The sequence below is a fragment of the Pangasianodon hypophthalmus genome, chromosome 9 (assembly GCF_027358585.1).
Source record: "Pangasianodon hypophthalmus isolate fPanHyp1 chromosome 9, fPanHyp1.pri, whole genome shotgun sequence".
NCBI lineage: Eukaryota > Metazoa > Chordata > Actinopteri > Siluriformes > Pangasiidae > Pangasianodon > Pangasianodon hypophthalmus.
This window is the reverse complement of record NC_069718.1, coordinates 3,866,180-3,885,348: the sequence shown is the minus strand read 5'-3', so window position 1 is coordinate 3,885,348 and position 19,169 is coordinate 3,866,180. Positions and strand designations below refer to the sequence as shown.

At 41.5% G+C, this 19,169-nt stretch overlaps 1 long non-coding RNA gene, 1 pseudogene and 3 gene segments (V, D, J or C); 2 read left to right on the top strand and 3 right to left on the bottom strand.

Moving 5' to 3' along the window:
* Window positions 1–1,830: 1,830 nt before the first annotated feature.
* On the bottom strand, window positions 1,831–3,044 carry LOC113523814 (immunoglobulin kappa constant-like). The segment is given in 2 exon segments: window positions 1,831–2,147; window positions 3,038–3,044. Coding segments are annotated over 2 exon segments (324 nt in total).
* LOC113523809 (Ig kappa chain V region K29-213-like) lies at window positions 2,975–3,646 on the top strand. The segment is given in 2 exon segments: window positions 2,975–3,192; window positions 3,291–3,646. Coding segments are annotated over 2 exon segments (447 nt in total).
* Window positions 3,647–5,659: 2,013 nt separating this feature from the next.
* On the top strand, window positions 5,660–16,157 carry LOC128318739 (uncharacterized; annotated as a pseudogene).
* LOC113523815 (uncharacterized) lies at window positions 9,390–11,709 on the bottom strand. The gene is made up of 2 exons (XR_003402461.3): window positions 11,388–11,709; window positions 9,390–9,848 (listed from the first exon to the last, which is right to left on the bottom strand). It is a non-coding gene; the product is annotated as an uncharacterized LOC113523815 (long non-coding RNA).
* Window positions 16,158–18,097: 1,940 nt separating the features above from the next.
* On the bottom strand, window positions 18,098–18,752 carry LOC128318738 (immunoglobulin kappa constant-like). The segment is given in 2 exon segments: window positions 18,098–18,405; window positions 18,740–18,752. Coding segments are annotated over 2 exon segments (321 nt in total).
* Between the last annotated feature and the right edge of the window lie 417 nt (window positions 18,753–19,169).

Genomic DNA, 19,169 nt, shown 5'->3' with positions numbered 1-19,169 from the left:
TTGGCTGAAACTATGAACCACCCATAAATGTGTCCGCTCGGAGAGGGACTCTGAGTTCTGACAAATGCTACGGTATACAAGGACATTCTATACAATTGTGTGCTTCCAACTTTGTGGCAACAGTTTGGGGAAGAGCCACATATTGGTGTGATGGTCAGGGGTGCACATACTTTGGGCCATATAGTGTAGCTTCCTGTACAGCATGCACCCAGACACATGTATTTAAACCCTCACACACACATGCATGCATGTACTAATGTGCCATAAGGTTGGTTTTCCAGTGTGACTAAACATGTGTGCTTATACATTTCAAAATCTGCTCAATCTTCCTGCATTTTTTTAAATGTTCATTCACCTCTTGGTTTCTTTCTTCCTCAGACTGCATCTGAAATTGATTCTAGCTGATTCCAATCCAAAAATAAAGTCCAGTCAGCAAATCTACAATGCAGGCACAATTCTGTTACCTCTCAAGTGTTTGAAATACTTGTAGTTCATATGATTGTGGTCCATAACCAACAAAGCAGAAAAGCAATTATGGATACATGAACAGGGACTAGGAACTTGGTGTGAACTAGAACTAAGAATGTGTAGGATCTAGAAACTGTGAACAAACTGGAACTAGGAATGGGAAATGAACAGGAAGTATGGAAAAGGTATTCAGAATGAACCAGATAAAAGGACGAGGAATGATTAGGATCTAGTGATGAGGGACAATTGGGATATAGACATGAAGAAAGAACAAGGTATGGAACTCAGTGAAGGGAAATTGTAATGCTACAACATACAAAGACATTCTGTATAATTGTGTGCTTCTAACTTTGTGACATCAGTTTGGGGAAAAACCACATGTGGGTGTGATGGTCAGGTGTCCACACACGTTTGGCCATATAGTGTATATAAGGGCTTAAATGTACTTTAAATATTACCTAACGTAGGTTGGATGAAAGAACAAATACTTATTGTCAGATGCTAATTATTAAAGTCTGAATTGTCTACTTTCACACCACACCACTAGGGTGTAGTGTGACAACCTAAATAAATTCAATGCTGAACTCAGGGAGAAAATCCATGTAAAATAGGGTTTAAGACTCCAGCTGGCTCCAGGGCTATTCGGAGTATTTCAGTATAATTTCACAAACCTAGGAATCACCATGTTTGTAGCCTGTAATCAAGATGGAAAATATGGTTCAGACACATTTGACTTAAACCAACTTGTAACTGTGTCTTTACAAGAGTTTTGAGATACAGTCAGGTAGAATTTTATGACTGTCTGTGCCAGTGCTATTATTAAGACAAAATAAGGTACATGAGACGGTTTATGATTATGGCACTGAAACTGTGTCTGTGACACACAGACAGTGAACTTAAATCTTGGAGGATTGAAACACGCAAATAATAAGTCAGTAAAGTACAATATGCACTTAGCAATTTTAGTATTTAACCACAAAGAGAGAGAGAGAGAGAGAGAGAGAGAGAGAGAGCAGTGAGGTGTATCTGAGATTTGCATTAACAAGGCTGAATGAATTTCCTTCTCCCAGAATAGAGCAGAAACTTCACCAGATGTTCAGCTTCCTTCAGTCAAACTCACTGAAGCACAACACAGCACTGAATCTACAGCTAATCCCACTCTCTCATCACACTGATCATCACTATTAACTCTAATAAAAGAACAGACAACGTCCAAAATTCAGCTTTATTTCAGCAAAAACTACAGGAAGATCAACAGGACAGTGAACAGAGTAAAGACAGAAATGGCAGCATTGTGTAGAATTGAAACTCTATTGTAGATGGATCATAAGCAGCTCTATGTTAAACTCTCTCTTGGAGCCACTAGCCTTCACACTGACTCTTTCTGAACTTGACCGGATGATTCACACCGTCATGGGAGGCCGTGCAGATAAACTCCTCCCCCTTTTCCCAGAGGTCTTTGCTGAGGGTCAGGGTGCTGCTACGACTGTAACGGTCCTTCTTCAGTTCTTCTGCGCTGGTCAGAACCCCGTCCTGCACCACTGAGCCGTCCACTGTCCAGCTCACCAGCGCCCCCTGTGGAGAGTAGCCAGACAGCAGGCAGATCAGCGAGGCCGATCCCTCACACAGCTGCAGAGGAGACGGAGGGAGCAGAGACACGGAGGGAGCTGTGGGACCCGCTGGAGACGACAAATACACACACACACATCATACACACGTATTATACACACAATTAGAAATAATTAGAGAACATTTCTGTGGAACTGACATGGTCATAAAGAGTAATTAAACCTAACAAGGTTTCACTTCATGTTCTGAGGCTATATCTCTACACCATAATCTATCTTCTTTCTGCTTTAGCGCTCAGGTGGACTTCAAACAGCAGAAATGTCTGAAATATTTCCTCACATTTAAACAGTGGAAATATTTAATTGTCCAATAATAAAGTTCCACACTGTAATTTATCAGAGAAAAATTACTTTCATAATGTTTTCAAATGTTATTACTTTATAGTTCAACATTTTAGCATATATAATTGCACCAAATATAAATCTAGTGGATTACAGAAACATTCATTATTTAACACAAACCCACATAGTAGCAGAAAGAACAATTTACACTTGTACCTACATTTCCACCTGATATTTACATCTGTTAAATACTGAAATGCTTTAATATTACCATAATAAATAACTATTAATATCTTTATTTTATGCGTGTTTAATGAAAATCGAATACATAGCGAGTGTATTACATATTTAACATACAGTCCCCTCCGAATGTATTGGAACAGCAAAGCTGTGAAGTGTATTCCTCAACAGATCATAACACCCCACTATAAAAAGCAATTAAGCAACTATAAACATAATCTGTTTAGTTTAGGTTTATTTATTAATGTAATTAGGAATGAACTAAATGGATTTTCTTATAAAAGAAGAAAACACACTTACTTTTAATGATGATTCTGGAGCCTCCACCAAAAGTCCTCCACAGTGATACAATCTAATGAAACCATCATACAAAAACCTCTTTCACAGTGCACTGCACACACACACACACACACACACACTTTGCATTGGCAGTCCATGCTTCAGTGCTCTTGAGTGTTTATAGCCCTGTGACTTTAACACTTCATGACTGAGAGCTGCTGCTCAGCAACTTCACCCACAGCAACCATGACTTTGATCAGCGTCTTCATCTGCACACTGGCTCTCTGGACTCAAGGTGAGACTTTAACATCAACTCACAGCCTCACACACTTCATTTCATACTAATTCTACACCACTTTACAGCATATAAACACAGTCTATGTTTCTCTTCAGGATCCAGAGCTCAGGTGACTGTGACTCAGACTCCTTCAGTGCAAACTGTTGTTCCAGGAAACACAGTCGCCATCAACTGTAGGTTCAGTAGCAGTGTGTATGAAGGTAACCGTCTTGCATGGTACCGGCAGAAACCTGGAGAAACTCCTAAACCCCTGATATATGGGATTAGTAGCTTATACTCAGGGACTCCAGCTCGTTACAGTGGCAGTGGATCTAAGACTGACTTCACTCTGACCATCAGTGGAGTCCAGACAGAAGATGCAGGAGATTACTACTGTCAGAGTTTACATAAGATCAGTAGTAACTGGGTGATACACAGTGTTATAACGTCGTACAAAAACCTCGGTCAGTGAGAGTGCACAGAGAAGCACTGCTGCAGCTGGGAGCGACTGCAGGTGCCGAGAGAGAGGAAGTGATACAGTACAATGATCCACACCGTGGATGAGAGAAAACACACCACACTAACTCACTAATCACACACACATCTGTGAGAGGAGTCCACCTTTCTCAGCTGTCGATCATTTTACGGACCATATTAACATATGGAACAGAATTTTCTCTTAAACTCACTGAAGTCCAGCTTGAAGATGGAGGAGATCAGTTCAGTCAGCACACACACACACACACACACACACACATACAGATATGAGAACAGTGGCACTCTGCTGAACATCATCAGCTACACATCACTAGAGTCCTTTTCTCTCTTTGGGGAATTTTTCCTCTTCCTTTTCCTGTATATACTGCAAACTCAGCAGCACAGTCAACAACATGAGCACTACAACAATCTAGTAGACAGTTTGACCAATCCCTCCCTGTCCTGTAGAACATTTGAACAATTTTCCTTGCTCCTGCAGAAAGTTTTGTGATTTATTCTTTTTTTTTCCCAATAGATATCAAAAGCTTTCACACTTGTATTACAGACAATGACAAATCACCACTCTCACCCCCCAACCCCCGAACTCTCAACTCCTAAAGTGTTTAAATAAAGTGTCTATGACCTTCTGTGACCAGGCTTACCCAAAAAAACAACAAAAACATATCACAGAGGAAAACAAAAAAGACTGAAAAAGTACTATTACCAGTTACTGTAAGGGGCAGTCCGCCACAGCCCCGACCCACCACCAGAGGGAGACAGAGAGCTGCCTCTCTATTTAAGGGCTGCTTACAGGTTGCTCAAACATTCCGTCTTGAAATCACCTGCTGAGTGCAAGCCTAAGCTGGTATCTGTGTTTTGGAAACTAGAGCTGTATTCTAGCCTTTCCTCTGCACTGGGTTGGCCTTGCCTTGGCTTGTCAACCTAGCCACCCTCTTGAGTCTTTGGGTTTCTTCTCTTGGAAAAAAAAACAACTTTTATTTCCTGGTTAATTTTCTGTAGTGAGCAGTCACAGTCCTAATTTTATGCCTTTAGTTTTTGCTTTGTTCTCATTCTCAGTAGCTCATCTGGGCTTCCTGTTTTGGTTTGCTGTAGGGTGAGATTCAGGCCTCATACCTCTTAAGCCTAGCTCCCCTTTTGGTTTCAGTCCTCCTTGTAGTGCACTGATAATGTGCTTGTTTTCTAACCCAGAGGTCATGCATTTGAATCTGACTCTATGTGATCTTTAATTTGTATATTTTAGGAGAGTGCTTTTTCAGCTCATTATTTTTCTCCATAACCAGCACAGTGTTGGTCTGAGCTTATTATTTATTTCCTTTTTTGGAAGTTTCTGTTCCTCCTCCTTATCTGCTCTGCACTTGGGTTTGATCTCTTGGGTATTGCTTGTGGTTCACTCAGTTTGCTCAGGTCTCTTGTGTACTGAGACCTGGGTTTCAATCTGGTGTGGGGTGAGTCGCAAAAACATCCCCTACTATAATAGCAGTATTATATTACATTCATCTCAACCAGTTTTAGGCATCTTCAGTAAAGATTTACCCCACTTACATGTGGGGTTCAGTGAGGGAAGGGGGCAAATAAGTATTACTTTTGTTTTTATTATGTAATACAGTTCCAATGTTTATATCACCTTCATATTTACACATAATACTATGTTTTGACTTTGTACTTACAGATATAAACAAAAAAACTTCATTTAAGCATAAATAAAGGTATGCTTAAAAATGAAATTGATGAGGGAAAAAGGACGTTGTTTTCAGACACCACAAATGAACAGCATTAGTATTTTATTTAAATCTGTAATTGGCAGTTACAGCTTTGAAACATCTACAGTAAGAAATATGCTTGTAGCAAAAATAGCAAAAATAGGGTTTTTTTGGTTGTGGGGCATGCCGTATTCCAGGCGGCATGATGAAGTTGGTCACCGCTACTTGTTTCTGACCGATACTCCAGTGGTACTGTGTTGTTTGCCCCTTGATTTAGGTCTTCCGGGGGTGGTTGTTGGCGTCCCCTGCGTTGGTGAGGTTGACCCGTGGAACGGTTTATGTGCCTGTGGTTAATGTTGGCACTGTGGATGTGGTATGTTGAGTGATGTCTACGTGGTTAACTTACATTCAGGGGTTACTGCAGTTCAGCCAGTCCCTGCCATGGTAAGTACTCAATTCTCCCAAGCCCTTCCCACGGTACAGGAGCAAATTGCGTCTATTAATTTTTCTTTTCTGTCAGAGTCAGAACAAAGTGAGGTAAGGGCCTTCTTCCAGAGGTATTCCTCTGTGTTTCCCATGCACGATGGAGACTGGGGTTGTATCAACCTGATTTCCCATGATATTCCTCTTGTGGATGATACCCCTGTTCGGCAGCGGTATAGGCAGATTCCACTTTCCGAGTATGAAACAGTGAAGGCCACATTAATGAATTAGTTGAGGTGCAGGTAATCAGGGAGAGCTGTAGTCTTTATGCCTCACCGATTGTTCTGGTTAAGAAGAAGGATGGTAGTCTGCGCATGTGCGTGGACTATCGCCATCTAAAATTGAAAACCAGGAAACATGCATTTCCTCTACCTCATATTGAGGAAACATTGGACTCACTGTCCGGGGCTTATTGGTTTTCTGGACCTTACCATTAGGTACAACCAAGTCTCTGTTACAGAAGGTGACAGGCAAAAGATTGCTTTTTGCACTCCCTTTGGCCTATTTGAGTGGAATAGGATGCCTTTTGGACTTTGTAACGCTCCCAGTACGTTCCAGTGGTTAATGGATGGGGGTCTTGACAGACCCAAGTAAGATTGAGGCTGTGACCCAATGGCCCTGTCCAACCAGTGTGCCTGAGCTGCGTACCTTTTTGGGTTTTGGTAGCTATTACCGCCACTTTGTGGAGGGGTTTGCTAAGTTGGCTGCCCCTCTGCATAGTTTAGTAGTGGAGTTAGCCTGCCCAAAGTGCAAGAAATGTGCAGAGCAAGATTTCGTGTCAGCTTGGTCTACCCAGTGCCAAAGGAGCTTCAAGGAATTGAAGGGTAAACCCACCATGGCCCCTGTACTTGCCTCTGCTGATTTCTCCCTACCATTCATCCTGGAGTTGGATGCCAGCCATTTGGGGCTGGGAGCAGTCCTCTCGCAGGAACAAGCAGGTAAGGTACGGCCGATTGCTCATGCTAGCCGCAGCCTTAGGCCCACTGAGTGCAATACATCCAACTATAGTTCCATGAAATTGGAATTTTTGGTGCTCAGGTGGCCTATGGCTGAGAAATTTAAGGAGTACTTATTCGGGAATAGGTGCATGGTGTTAACAGATAACAACCCCCTCAGCTACTTGGCTTCGGCGAAGCTGGGTGCGACAGAGCAGTGTTGGTCTGTCCAGCTTGCGGGTTTTGATTTTGAGGTACGGTATAGATCATGCAGGAGTAATCGGAATGCCAATGCCCTGTCCAGGCAGCATTCCTTCGGTGTCAGAGGGCATTCATGGCCTGTTTCCAGGGGTTGTAGTTCCAGCCGCAGTAAAGCGAGCCTTTCAGGGTGAGCTAGTCACCCAGGTGAACCAGACGATCATGTTCCCCTGCCATTCTATGGTTGATATGGGGTCTAAACAGGAGGTAGGCCCAGTAATAGGGGAGTTCTTGGTGTTTTGGAGATGGAAGTTGCCTCCTAGTCCAGAAGAATGTAAACAACTTTCTAAGCTTGTGGTAATTGTACTTCACCAGTTGGACCATCTGGTGGAAAAGGAAGGGGTGCCCTATTGCTGGGTGTTTCACCCGGACAGTGGTGAGGAAACCTTCCAAGTAGCGTTGCCAGCGGCCATGAAGGGTGAAGTGCCTACCCAATTACATCAGCAGTATGGGCAACAGGGGCTAGAGCGTACCGCCCAGCTGGTGCATCAGACATGTTATTGGCCTGGTATGTCCTCTGACATTGCCCGCAATGATGATATAATATTTTAAAGTGTTATAGCCTTGATGTATTTCCCTTATGTGGTTGGTTAACAATTGCTCTTTTTATTTTCTATTTTTAGCTTTTCTATTTTTATGGGACCCATGCCTCTGGCTCTTCCTGCAGAAACAAACCTGTGACCTAGGGCTAGTGTTTTATTCAATATTCCCTTGGGTAAAAGTTCCCAGGGTGGCGTAGTTGGCAATAGCGTGAAATTGTAAGATTGGTATTAATCTTAGTACAACATACATTTTACCTTCATGCTTTCTTTTTCTCTTTTCTACTCGTGTCACATAAAGAACCAGTCCTGGAAAAATAAATCAACAATCCTTCCTTATGAAGAATTGCTGTTACATTTTAACTGGGGGGGAAAATAAACACAAAGCAACACAATTCCACTGTAGTGTCAGTATACTGGAGGCCTAGTTTTCCACAGTCCAATCTACAAGTTAACCAGAACAAATCTAGCTACTGTGGGCCACCAAAGACATGAGGCCTATACAAACATGGTGCACCAATTAAGCAACAAATACAGCTAGAATTTCTGAACAAATTTAAAGTAGTTGGGCCATATATCAACCAATTGTGATTCAAAATAAAATGGACAAACCCTGACTTGTTACAACACACTTGTTCAGGCGGCAACAAAGGAAAGAGGACCACATGGTAAGTCCGAGCTAAGCTGGTATTTTATTTACAATAAAGATACTTGAAGCAGTTTGAATAGTCAGTGGTCTGTATCTGATGCAAATGTTGGGTGCAAAAGTAGTAGTCAAACCTCACTTGTATCAAATCATTCAGCAGTGAGGGAAATAAGATACCATGTTAGAGACCATTTGCAAATATCTCGTAACCTGAATGTAAATTAATTGTGGAAAGGATTTCCACACAATCAAATTGCTTCCTTTTAGCATAATTTAGTTTTGCTGATCCAACATAATTTAGTAATATTGACTGAACTTAACTTCCTTTGGCAGTATTAATTTAATTTAAACGTGTGGGGCTAAACAAGACATACTAGTGTTGGGTATAATGTACTGATGTTAAACTTGAGTGAGTAGACCTAATTTAAATTAATTTAGTAGCACTACATGAATCCACACTTGTTCATGTAATGATTTACAAAAGATGATATGCAGTGGAATTAAATAAATTTAAATAAATATTTATTAAATCATGAACTTAGACTGACCCTACACAGTCGTTACTGTGTTCACACTGAACAGGAAGGTAGATGGGATAACAGAAATGGACTTGTGTAAGGGTGAAGGGTTGGTTTACTGCTCAGAGCTATAAGTACAACTTTATTCATATTCATAATCACTTATGACTTTCAGTTTATTACCTTTATTACTTATAGAGCTGGATTCAGTTGATTAATTAATAGATTAATTAAAATCTAAAAATAATTATTGAATAGAAAAACCTTTCACTGCTTACTTTGGCTAGGGAAAAATGTGTTGTGACCAACAAAAATTTCAAATGGATAAAATAAAAATGAAAATAAAATCTTTCGTGACTATGACAATTGCAAGAACACTAACATCCTAAATATTAATCCTCCATTAAGGAGAGACCTTTGAGTTGAAACTCAGTGAGGAGCAGTGAGGTGTAACTGAGATTTGCATTAACAGGGCTAAATGTGTTTCCTCCTCCCAGAATAGAGCAGAAACTTCACCAGATGTTCAACTTCCTTCAGTCAAACTCACTGAAGCACAACACAGCACTGAATCTACAGCTAATCCCACTCTCTCATCACACTGATCATCACTATTAACTCTAATAAAAGAACAGACAACGTCCAAAATTCAGCTTTATTTCAGCAAAAACTACAGGAAGATCAACAGGACAGTGAACAGAGTAAAGACAGAAATGGCAGCATTGTGTAGAATTGAAACTCTATTGTAGATGGATCATAAGCAGCTCTATGTTAAAATCTATCTTGGAGCCACTAGCCTTCACACTGACTCTTTCTGAAGTTGACCGGATAATTGATGCCTTTATGGGAGACCTTACAGACAAACTCCTCTGCCTTTTCCCAGACTGCTTTGCTGAGGGTCAGGGTACTGCTGCGTGTGTAACCGCCCTTCTTCTCTTCTTCTGCACTGGTCAGAACCCCGTTCTTCACCTCTGAGCCGTCCACTGTCCAGCTCACCAGCGCCCCCTGTGGAGAGTAGTCAGACAGCAGGCAGAGCAGCGAGGCCGATCCCTCACACAGCTGCAGAGGGGACGGAGGGAGCAGAGACACGGAGGGACCCTCTGGAGAGGACAAAAGCACACACATCATACACACACACAGTGTTAGAAATATTGCCTAAATGCTCTGAACACAAACAGAGTGACTGGGAAAAAAACTGGAAACTCTGTAGTATGTGTTCCAGCAGTAGAAGAACAGTTCCTAGTTACTCTTTTGGGAGTGCACCTGTGGCTAAAAAGGGCAACCTTTAGATCCAGCGTCTTTTCCATTTGACTCGGAAGGTGTCTTTTCCCTTCACAAGTACAATTCCTTCTCACAGGCAATTTCCTAACAACTGAAGGTATGAAGAGCATCTTTTCAAACAATTGTATGCAAGTATAAAAGTCTTGCAAGCACCCAGACACTGCATTGTTCAGGAAGGAGGCACAAATTAATTCCCAGAGAAGAACAAACTTTGGTCCAAATGCTTCAACTGAAATCCAAGACAACAAAGGAACTAGTGAATGAGTTGGTGCATTAGATAACAAAGTATGTACATCCACTATTAAGAGAGTCCTACAGCACCATGACCTGAAAGGCTGTCGCACATGGGAAAAGCCCTTACTATCAGAACCAGCATAAATAAAATCCAGACTGAAATTTGCAGAGCAGACGATCACCAGCTTTTTGTTCTCTCGTCAGAAAAAACAAAAAAATTGAACTATTTGGTCATAATGATAAACAACATCTATGTATGGAGGGAAAATGATGAGGCTTTTAATCTGAAGGACACCATCCCAACTGTGAAGCATGGGGGTGGCAGCATCATGCTGTTGGGGTGCTTTTGCTGAAAATGTGATTGGTGCACTTCAGTAAATAAATGGCTTCATGAGGAAGTAGGTCTGAAATACTGAAGCAACATCTCAAGAAATTTAAAACTGGTCTTCACCAGGACAATGTTCCTAAGCAAACCACCAAAGTTGTAACAAAATGGCTTAAAGACAACAAACCTGACGGAGTTACACCGGTTCTGTCAGGAGGAATGGGAAAAAATTCCAGCAAAGTTTTGTGAGAAATTTGTGGAAGGCTACTACAAAAGTTTGATTCAAGTTGAAGCCATTAAAAGGCAACAGCACCAAATACTAACAAAGTGTAAACTTTTAAACCACTGAAAACGGATGTAGTAAATAAAAGCTGAAATAAATCTGTTAGCTTTAAATCTCTTTAAAGAGATACTATTTTGAAGTGACCTCTTATGGAAATAAAGTAGATTCCCTAACTGATATAACACAGGAAATTTATGGTGACATGAAATGTGTGGAGTTGTTAAAAACTGAGTGTGAATGTCTTTAGCCTAGATGTATTTACACATTTGGCCTAAACTGAAGCTAATTACAGAAATATTCATTGTTTAACACAAAATGACAGCAGATTTCATCTGAATGTAACATTTAAACAATACATTATTTATAAAAACCCACGTAATTGAATAGTTATTTTAGTGAAGAGTTAATCACATGTATTTCTAATATTAAGTTTATCTGAAGCTTATTAATTAATGTAATGTGAGAAAGAGTACAAAATAAATTGCTTTTGTTTTTAAAAGAAGAATATACACTTACTGTTCACAATGATTCTGGTGCCTCCACCAAAAGCCCACCACAGTGTTACATTCTAATGAAGCCATCGTACAAAAACCTCCTTCACAGTGCAGTGCACGCACACACACACACACACACACACACAGACACACACACACACACACACACACACACTTTGCATTTGCAGTCCATGCTTCAGTGCTCTGCAAGTGTTTATAGCCCTGTGGCTTTAACACTTCATGACTGAGAGCTGCTGCTCAGCAACTTCACCCACAGCAACCATGACTTTGATCAGCGTCTTCATCTGCACACTGGCCCTCTGGACTCAAGGTGAGAGTTTAACATCAACTCACAGCCTCACACACTTCATTTCATACTAATTCTACACCACTTTAGAGCATATAAACACTATCTATTGTTTCTCTTCAGGATCCAGAGGTCAGGTGACTGTGACTCAGACTCCTTCACAGCAAACTATTGTTCCAGGAAACACAGTCACCATCAACTGTAGGTTCAGTAGCAGTGTACATGAAGGTAACCGTCTTGCATGGTACCAGCAGAAACCTGGAGAAACTCCTAAACTCCTGATCTATAATACTAACAATTTACACTCAGGAACTCCAGCTCGTTTCAGAGGCAGTGGATCTGATACTGACTTCACTCTGACCATCAGTGGAGTCCAGCCTGAAGATGCAGGAGATTACTACTGTCAGAGTTTACATTATATTACTGGGTTCTGGAGTGATAGCTGGGTGTTCACACAGTGTTATAACGTCGTACAAAAACCTCAGTTAGTGAGAGTGCACAGAGAAGCACTGCTGCAGCTGGGAGCGACTGCAGGTGCTGAGGGGGAGGATGTGATACAGTACAATGATACACACTGTGGACGAGAGAAAACACACCACACTAACTCACTAATCACACACACATCTATGAGAGGAGTCCACCTTTCTCCGCTGTGGATCATTTTACTGAACATATTAACATATTAGTGATAGTGGATATGGGACCGAATTTCATCTCAAACTCACTGAAGTCCAACCTGAAGATGGAGGAGATCAGTACAGTCAGCACACACACACACACACACACACACACACACACACACACATACAGATATGAGAACAGTGGCACTCTGCTGAACATCATCAGCTACACATCACTACAGAGTCCTTTTCTCTCTTGGGGGAATTTTTCCTCTTCCTTTTCCTGTATATACTTCAAACTCAGCAGCACAGTCAACAACATGAGCACTACAACAATCTAGTAGACAGTTTGACCAATCCCTTCCTGTCCTGTAGAACATTGGATCAATTTTCCTTGCTCCTGCAGAAGGTTTTGTGATTGACAAATTTTTATTCTTTTTTTTCCCAACAGATATCAAAAGCTTTCACACTTGTATTACAGACGATGACAAATCACCACCCTCACCCCCCAACCCCCAAACTCTCAACTCCTAAAGTGTTTAAATAAAGTGTCTATGACCTTCTGTGACCAGGCTTACCCAAAAAAACAACAAAAACATATCACAGAGGAAAACAAAAAAGACTGAAAAAGTACTATTACCAGTTATTGTAAGGGGCAGTCCGCCACAGCCCCGACCCACCACCAGAGGGAGACAGAGAGCTGCCTCTCTATTTAAGGGCTGCTTACAGGTTGCTCAAACATTCAGTATTGAAATCACCTTCTGAGTGCAAGCCTAAGCTGGTATCTGTGTTTTGAAAACTAGAGCTGTATTCTAGCCTTTCCTCTGCACTGGGTTGGCCTTGCCTTGGCTTGTCAACCTAGCCACCCTCTTGAGTCTTTGGGTTTCTTCTCTTGGAAAAAAACCCAACTTTTATTTCCTGGTTAATTTTCTGTAGTGAGCAGTCACAGTCCTAATTTTATGCCTTTAGTTTTTGCTTTGTTCTCATTCTCAGTAGCTCATCTGGGCTTCCTGTTTTGGTTTGCTGTAGGGTGAGATTCAGGCCTCATACCTCTTAAGCCTAGCTCCCCTTTTGGTTTCAGTCCTCCTTGTAGTGCACTGATAATGTGCTTGTTTTCTAACCCAGAGGTCATGCATTTGAATCTGACTCTATGTGATCTTTAATTTGTATATTTTAGGAGAGTGCTTTTTCAGCTCATTATTTTTCTCCATAACCAGCACAGTGTTGGTCTGAGCTTATTATTTATTTCCTTTTTTGGAAGTTTCTGTTCCTCCTCCTTATCTGCTCTGCACTTGGGTTTGATCTCTTGGGTATTGCTTGTGGTTCACTCAGTTTGCTCAGGTCTCTTGTGTACTGAGACCTGGGTTTCAATCTGGTGTGGGGTGAGTCGAAACAACATCCTCTACCATAATAGCAGTATTATATTACATTCATCTCAACCAGTTTTAGGCATCTTCAGTAAAGATTTACCCCACTTACATGTGGGGTTCAGTGAGGGAAGGGGGCAAATAAGTATTACTTTTGTTTTTATTATGTAATACAGTTCCAATGTTTATATCACCTTCATATTTACACATAATACTATGTTTTGACTTTGTACTTACAGGTATAAACAAAAAAACTTCATTTAAGCATAAATAAAGGTATGCTTAAAAATGAAATTGATGAGGGGAAAAGGACGTTGTTTTCAGACACCACAAATGAACAGCATTAGTATTTTATTTAAATCTGTAATTGGCAGTTACAGCTTTGAAACATCTACAGTAAGAAATATGCTTGTAGCAAAAATAGCAAAAATAGGGTTTTTTTGGTTGTGGGGCATGCCGTATTCCAGGCGGCATGATGAAGTTGGTCACCGCTACTTGTTTCTGACCGATACTCCAGTGGTACTGTGTTGTTTGCCCCTTGATTTAGGTCTTCCGGGGGTGGTTGTTGGCGTCCCCTGCGTTGGTGAGGTTGACCCGTGGAACGGTTTATGTGCCTGTGGTTAATGTTGGCACTGTGGATGTGGTATGTTGAGTGATGTCTACGTGGTTAACTTACATTCAGGGGTTACTGCAGTTCAGCCAGTCCCTGCCATGGTAAGTACTCAATTCTCCCAAGCCCTTCCCACGGTACAGGAGCAAATTGCGTCTATTAATTTTTCTTTTCTGTCAGAGTCAGAACAAAGTGAGGTAAGGGCCTTCTTCCAGAGGTATTCCTCTGTGTTTCCCATGCACGATGGAGACTGGGGTTGTATCAACCTGATTTCCCATGATATTCCTCTTGTGGATGATACCCCTGTTCGGCAGCAGTATAGGCAGATTCCACTTTCCGAGTATGAAACAGTGAAGGCCACATTAATGAATTAGTTGAGGTGCAGGTAATCAGGGAGAGCTGTAGTCTTTATGCCTCACCGATTGTTCTGGTTAAGAAGAAGGATGGTAGTCTGCGCATGTGCGTGGACTATCGCCATCTAAAATTGAAAACCAGGAAACATGCATTTCCTCTACCTCATATTGAGGAAACATTGGACTCACTGTCCGGGGCTTATTGGTTTTCTGGACCTTACCATTAGGTACAACCAAGTCTCTGTTACAGAAGGTGACAGGCAAAAGATTGCTTTTTGCACTCCCTTTGGCCTATTTGAGTGGAATAGGATGCCTTTTGGACTTTGTAACGCTCCCAGTACGTTCCAGTGGTTAATGGATGGGGGTCTTGACAGACCCAAGTAAGATTGAGGCTGTGACCCAATGGCCCTGTCCAACCAGTGTGCCTGAGCTGCGTACATTTTTGGGTTTTGGTAGCTATTACCGCCACTTTGTGGAGGGGTTTGCTAAGTTGGCTGCCCCTCTGCATAGTTTAGTAGTGGAGTTAGCCTGCCCAAAGTGCAAGAAATGTGCAGAGCAAGATTTCGTGTCAGCTTGGTCTACCCAGTGCCAAAGGAGCTTCAAGGAATTGAAGGGTAAACCCACCATGGCCCCTGTACTTGCCTCTGCTGATTTCTCCCTACCATTCATCCTGGAGTTGGATGCCAGCCATTTGGGGCTGGGAGCAGTCCTCTCGCAGGAACAAGCAGGTAAGGTACGGCCGATTGCTCATGCTAGCCGCAGCCTTAGGCCCACTGAGTGCAATACATCCAACTATAGTTCCATGAAATTGGAATTTTTGGTGCTCAGGTGGCCTATGGCTGAGAAATTTAAGGAGTACTTATTAGGGAATAGGTGCATGGTGTTAACAGATAACAACCCCCTCAGCTACTTGGCTTCGGCGAAGCTGGGTGCGACAGAGCAGTGTTGGTCTGTCCAGCTTGCGGGTTTTGATTTTGAGGTACGGTATAGATCATGCAGGAGTAATCGGAATGCCAATGCCCTGTCCAGGCAGCATTCCTTTGGTGTCAGAGGGCATTCATGGCCTGTTTCCAGGGGTTGTAGTTCCAGCCGCAGTAAAGCGAGCCTTTCAGGGTGAGCTAGTCACCCAGGTGAACCAGACGATCATGTTCCCCTGCCATTCTATGGTTGATATGGGGTCTAAACAGGAGGTAGGCCCAGTAATAGGGGAGTTCTTGGTGTTTTGGAGATGGAAGTTGCCTCCTAGTCCAGAAGAATGTAAACAACTTTCTAAGCTTGTGGTAATTGTACTTCACCAGTTGGACCATCTGGTGGAAAAGGAAGGGGTGCCCTATTGCTGGGTGTTTCACCCGGACAGTGGTGAGGAAACCTTCCAAGTAGCGTTGCCAGCGGCCATGAAGGGTGAAGTGCCTACCCAATTACATCAGCAGTATGGGCAACAGGGGCTAGAGCGTACCGCCCAGCTGGTGCATCAGACATGTTATTGGCCTGGTATGTCCTCTGACATTGCCCGCAATGATGATATAATATTTTAAAGTGTTATAGCCTTGATGTATTTCCCTTATGTGGTTGGTTAACAATTGCTCTTTTTATTTTCTATTTTTAGCTTTTCTATTTTTATGGGACCCATGCCTCTGGCTCTTCCTGCAGAAACAAACCTGTGACCTAGGGCTAGTGTTTTATTCAATATTCCCTTGGGTAAAAGTTCCCAGGGTGGCGTAGTTGGCAATAGCGTGAAATTGTAAGATTGGTATTAATCTTAGTACAACATACATTTTACCTTCATGCTTTCTTTTTCTCTTATCTACTCGTGTCACATAAAGAACCAGTCCTGGAAAAATAAATCAACAATCCTTCCTTATGAAGAATTGCTGTTACATTTTAACTGGGGGGGAAAATAAACACAAAGCAACACAATTCCACTGTAGTGTCAGTATACTGGAGGCCTAGTTTTCCACAGTCCAATCTACAAGTTAACCAGAACAAATCTAGCTACTGTGGGCCACCAAAGACATGAGGCCTATACAAACATGGTGCACCAATTAAGCAACAAATACAGCTAGAATTTCTGAACAAATTTAAAGTAGTTGGGCCATATATCAACCAATTGTGATTCAAAATAAAATGGACAAACCCTGACTTGTTACAACACACTTGTTCAGGCGGCAACAAAGGAAAGAGGACCACATGGTAAGTCCGAGCTAAGCTGGTATTTTATTTACAATAAAGATACTTGAAGCAGTTTGAATAGTCAGTGGTCTGTATCTGATGCAAATGTTGGGTGCAAAAGTAGTAGTCAAACCTCACTTGTATCAAATCATTCAGCAGTGAGGGAAATAAGATACCATGTTAGAGACCATTTGCAAATATCTCGTAACCTGAATGTAAATGAATTGTGGAAAGGATTTCCACACAATCAAATTGCTTCCTTTTAGCATAATTTAGTTTTGCTGATCCAACATAATTTAGTAATATTGACTGAACTTAACTTCCTTTGGCAGTATTAATTTAATTTAAACGTGTGGGGCTAAACAAGACATACTAGTGTTGGGTATAATGTACTGATGTTAAACTTGAGTGAGTAGACCTAATTTAAATTAATTTAGTAGCACTACATGAATCCACACTTGTTCATGTAATGATTTACAAAAGATGATATGCAGTGGAATTAAATAAATTTAAATAAATATTTATTAAATCATGAACTTAGACTGACCCTACACAGTCGTTACTGTGTTCACACTGAACAGGAAGGTAGATGGGATAACAGAAATGGACTTGTGTAAGGGTGAAGGGTTGGTTTACTGCTCAGAGCTATAAGTACAACTTTATTCATATTCATAATCACTTATGACTTTCAGTTTATTACCTTTATTACTTATAGAGCTGGATTCAGTTGATTAATTAATAGATTAATTAAAATCTAAAAATAATTATTGAATAGAAAAACCTTTCACTGCTTACTTTGGCTAGGGAAAAATGTGTTGTGACCAACAAAAATTTCAAATGGATAAAATAAAAATGAAAATAAAATCTTTCGTGACTATGACAATTGCAAGAACACTAACATCCTAAATATTAATCCTCCATTAAGGAGAGACCTTTGAGTTGAAACTCAGTGAGGAGCAGTGAGGTGTAACTGAGATTTGCATTAACAGGGCTAAATGTGTTTCCTCCTCCCAGAATAGAGCAGAAACTTCACCAGATGTTCAACTTCCTTCAGTCAAACTCACTGAAGCACAACGCAACACTGAATCTACAGCTAATCCCACTCTCTCATCACACTGATCATCACTATTAACTCTAATAAAAGAACAGACAACGTCCAAAATTCAGCTTTATTTCAGCAAAAACTACAGGAAGAGCAACAGGACAGTGAACAGAGTAAAGACAGAAATGGCAGCATTGTGTAGAATTGAAACTCTATTGTAGATGGATCATAAGCAGCTCTATGTTAAAATCTATCTTGGAGCCACTAGCCTTCACACTGACTCTTTCTGAAGTTGACCGGATAATTGATGCCTTTATGGGAGACCTTACAGACAAACTCCTCTGCCTTTTCCCAGACTGCTTTGCTGAGGGTCAGGGTACTGCTGCGTGTGTAACCGCCCTTCTTCTCTTCTTCTGCACTGGTCAGAACCCCGTTCTTCACCTCTGAGCCGTCCACTGTCCAGCTCACCAGCGCCCCCTGTGGAGAGTAGTCAGACAGCAGGCAGAGCAGCGAGGCCGATCCCTCAGACAGCTGCAGAGGAGACGGAGGGAGCAGAGACACGGAGGGACCCTCTGGAGAGGACAAAAGCACACACATCATACACACACACAGTGTTAGAAATATTGCCTAAATGCTCTGAACACAAACAGAGTGACTGGGAAAAAAACTGGAAACTCTGTAGTATGTGTTCCAGCAGTAGAAGAACAGTTCCTAGTTACTCTTTTGGGAGTGCACCTGTGGCTAAAAAGGGCAACCTTTAGATCCAGCGTCTTTTCCATTTGACTCGGAAGGTGTCTTTTCCCTTCACAAGTACAATTCCTTCTCACAGGCAATTTCCTAACAACTGAAGGTATGAAGAGCATCTTTTCAAACAATTGTATGCAAGTATAAAAGTCTTGCAAGCACCCAGACACTGCATTGTTCAGGAAGGAGGCACAAATTAACTCCCAGAGAAGAACAAACTTTGGTCCAAATGCTTCAACTGAAATCCAAGACAACAAAGGAACTAGTGAATGAGTTGGTGCATTAGATAACAAAGTATGTACATCCACTATTAAGAGAGTCCTACAGCACCATGACCTGAAAGGCTGTCGCACATGGGAAAAGCCCTTACTATCAGAACCAGCATAAATAAAATCCAGACTGAAATTTGCAGAGCAGACGATCACCAGCTTTTTGTTCTCTCGTCAGAAAAAACAAAAAAATTGAACTATTTGGTCATAATGATAAACAACATCTATGTATGGAGGGAAAATGATGAGGCTTTTAATCTGAAGGACACCATCCCAACTGTGAAGCATGGGGGTGGCAGCATCATGCTGTTGGGGTGCTTTTG